We start from the raw sequence: 2,778 nt of genomic DNA, 5'->3' as shown, positions 1-2,778 counted from the left end.
GGAATGTGCATCTCTGCTTTGCTTTCCTAGAGCACTGGAGAGAGATTAGGGATTTTGCGGGACCAGGGACGGGGTAAATTGCAATCTCCTGCCTGTTTGCTTGTAGATTTCCCCTCCCTGTACCCCCCTTGCCTTCTCTCTCTGCTCTGTTTGGGGGCTCATGTTTATAATATCCTTGCACAGAGGAATCAGTGAGTGAGACATCTCTCAGCTATGCAAATTGGCTGCCTAGTTGCTTGCTGCCTTGAAGAAGTTTCTCCAGTACCTGACGCTTCACCGTGAGGAGAGTGAGGTAGTGACGAATCTACCTCAACCCCTGTCTTGGCTCCAAACCAAAAGTGGCTTTTCTCTCTCCCCTTGGGTGGAGATTCTGGATGAAAACAGCAAAATGAATGGGACCTTTTTCAACCAGACTGTCATGGAGCAAGGAGTTTATTCCAACAGGACCCAGGACCTAGGCACTTTGATGGGTTGTTGCAATGGCACCAGCTCGGTGGTGGCCAGCGATGGTGGGTCCTCCGTCCTGCTGCCCGACGAGAGGAGCCTCTACATTACACGGGTGGTCCAGATTGCTGTGCTCTGCATCCTCTCCTTGACTGTGGTGTTCGGGATCTTCTTTTTGGGCTGCAACTTGCTCATCAAGTCGGAGAGCATGATTAACTTTTTGGTCAAGGACCGCAGACCGTCTAAGGACGTGGGAGCTGCCATCATGGGGCTGTACTGAGAGGATACCAGGAGTCTGTAGGCAAGTGAACGGTATGGAATTCTGGTCGAGAAGTGCAATCCCATGCACATGGGGGGCCGGGTGTGGAATCCGGATTTGTTGCAACATGCTGGTGTACAGGGTAAATAACCCTTCTGTGCTGAATGAAAGACGTGCTGGTGAAAGGGACGGAGACATCTTTCTGGCCCTGTGTTAAGCACAATAATAAAATTGCCATCCTAATGTTGCATGCAGAAATGTGTTACGTTTTGCATGAAAACTTGCAAAAACAAAGTGAAGGTCTGGAATCTTTTTGGCTGTTACCTTGGATACTGTTACACGTTTCTTAAGGCTTTTTTTAAAACAAAACAAAACAAAGCAAAAAAAGTGAACTGTGGTGTGCAAGCCAATTAAATGAAATGTTTGTGGGGGCAGGGAAAGTGGGGTGCTCTTTGAGTCTTAAAGCCAGGTCTGCATGCTAATGAATGTGCCTGTCTGTTTCTATTTCGCACCTCAAGCATGGATCCTTTTGTAAATCAAGAATTTTGTAATTGGAAAAGCATGTTCTTTTTGTTGTTGTTTTTAAATGCCTGAGATCTCCTTGTCCATGAACTGGGATTTTCTTTTATTTAATTAAATTTAATTGTTTATTTACACTATATTGAAAGAAGAAAAGGGAAAAATAAACAAAAGCATGGTTTTGTTCTGGGACCTTTTTTGAATGTGACATTGTTTAATCCTTGGGGTTTTTTTCTGTAGTTTTGAAAACCAGTGAAAGTTGAAAAAAACCCAAAAAACTGTTTCAAATGATTTCGCAGTTGTCTTTATTTTGTGTGTGTGTGTGTGGATTTTTTTTCAATGACAGCTCCAGAAGGTTAAATACCCCCCTCTTACTTTTGCAGTTGAACTCACATTTTAAAAAAATATGATTGAAACTCAAAATACCACTGTCTTGGGTCCCATTGACTAATACATTAACTGGGAACTGTTTTTTCGGGGTTGCTGCTAAATCGCTGCCAAGCACCGAAGCATAAAGGTTCGGCAAAGGCAGCTTGCAAAGCAAGATTCTGAGTTGAAATCTGCGTTCTCTGTGATTCTTGTAAAGCTGTCAAAATCCGGATATGTGAGTGAAAGGGAAGAGATGACAAAAAGGACTCCTGACCTTTTCACTACAGTGAAATGATTTCTCGGAGTGTGGGTGTAGGCCTCCAAATATGCTGGTTACTGTCTCCCTTTTGTGGTGGGGATGTGATACCGGTTAATGGGGAGTGGGGTAAAATTAGGATCTGTTGCACCAGTGTAAAACTGGAGTAACTCCACTCTGGATTCACCCAAGCTGTAACTGAGATCAGAACCGGCTTATCATTATGATGGCTGACCTTTGATAACACATTTCCCCCAGGGATTCCAAAGCATATTAGTGAAATACCCTAATGTGAAATATGACTAGCGCAGTGCTAAGCCTGTTGCTCTCCAGCCTGTGGGATGCAATGAGTTCGTGATGACCAAGAAACTATGGCAGAAGAACGGGGATGTCTGTCTTCTGACACCCCTCCACCCCACTGAAACTAGCTAACAACTAGGGGCCTCATCCCATTGCACTTTATGCAGCCTCAGGCACTGCTGTTACTCTGAGAGTGTTTTACAGCCGCTGTGCACAGAGGCAAGGGGCTACATGTGGTGCAGGGCAAGGCGAATCAGGCCTGGTAGGAATTTATCCTTCTCCCCTTGAAATCCATGGAAAAGTTCCCATTTGCCTCAGTTGTATGCAGGATCAGGCCCCAAGGCTATGTACTCTTCTGCTTTGCATCCTGCATTATCATTTACATCTGTGCAAAGCACTACCAAAATCAGCAAGGTCGCCGCTGTGTGCTGGTGGGCGTCGGCAGGGAATAATGTAATATATTACACCCACAGTGTCTATTGTTTGTGGTGGGAATGCGATCCTGGCTAATGGGCAGTGGGATAAGATTAAGGTAGATTATACCAGTGTAAATCCAGAGTAAACTCCATACTGGAATCACCTGATCTGTAACTGAGACAGACAGTCCTGGGCAATGGAGAATTAAACCCAA

At 44.9% G+C, this 2,778-nt stretch overlaps 1 protein-coding gene across 1 annotated transcript; it reads left to right on the top strand.

Annotated features, from left to right (window-relative positions):
• The first annotated feature begins 388 nt into the window (after positions 1-388).
• On the top strand, positions 389-724 carry RPRML (reprimo like). Its single transcript, XM_073325509.1, has one exon. The coding sequence runs from the start codon at positions 389-391 to the stop codon at positions 722-724; it is 336 nt and encodes a 111-aa protein (XP_073181610.1).
• The last annotated feature ends 2,054 nt before the right edge of the window (positions 725-2,778 follow it).

The sequence above is a fragment of the Lepidochelys kempii genome, chromosome 27, assembly GCF_965140285.1.
Source record: "Lepidochelys kempii isolate rLepKem1 chromosome 27, rLepKem1.hap1, whole genome shotgun sequence".
NCBI lineage: Eukaryota > Metazoa > Chordata > Testudines > Cheloniidae > Lepidochelys > Lepidochelys kempii.
The sequence above is the reverse complement of the archived record's forward strand: the minus strand, read 5'-3'. Positions and strand labels throughout refer to the sequence as shown.

What these genes read in the sequence shown, in the direction of transcription:
- RPRML (XM_073325509.1), top strand. Translation starts at nt 389, where the DNA reads ATGAATGGGACCTTTTTCAACCAGACTGTCATGGAGCAAGGAGTTTAT.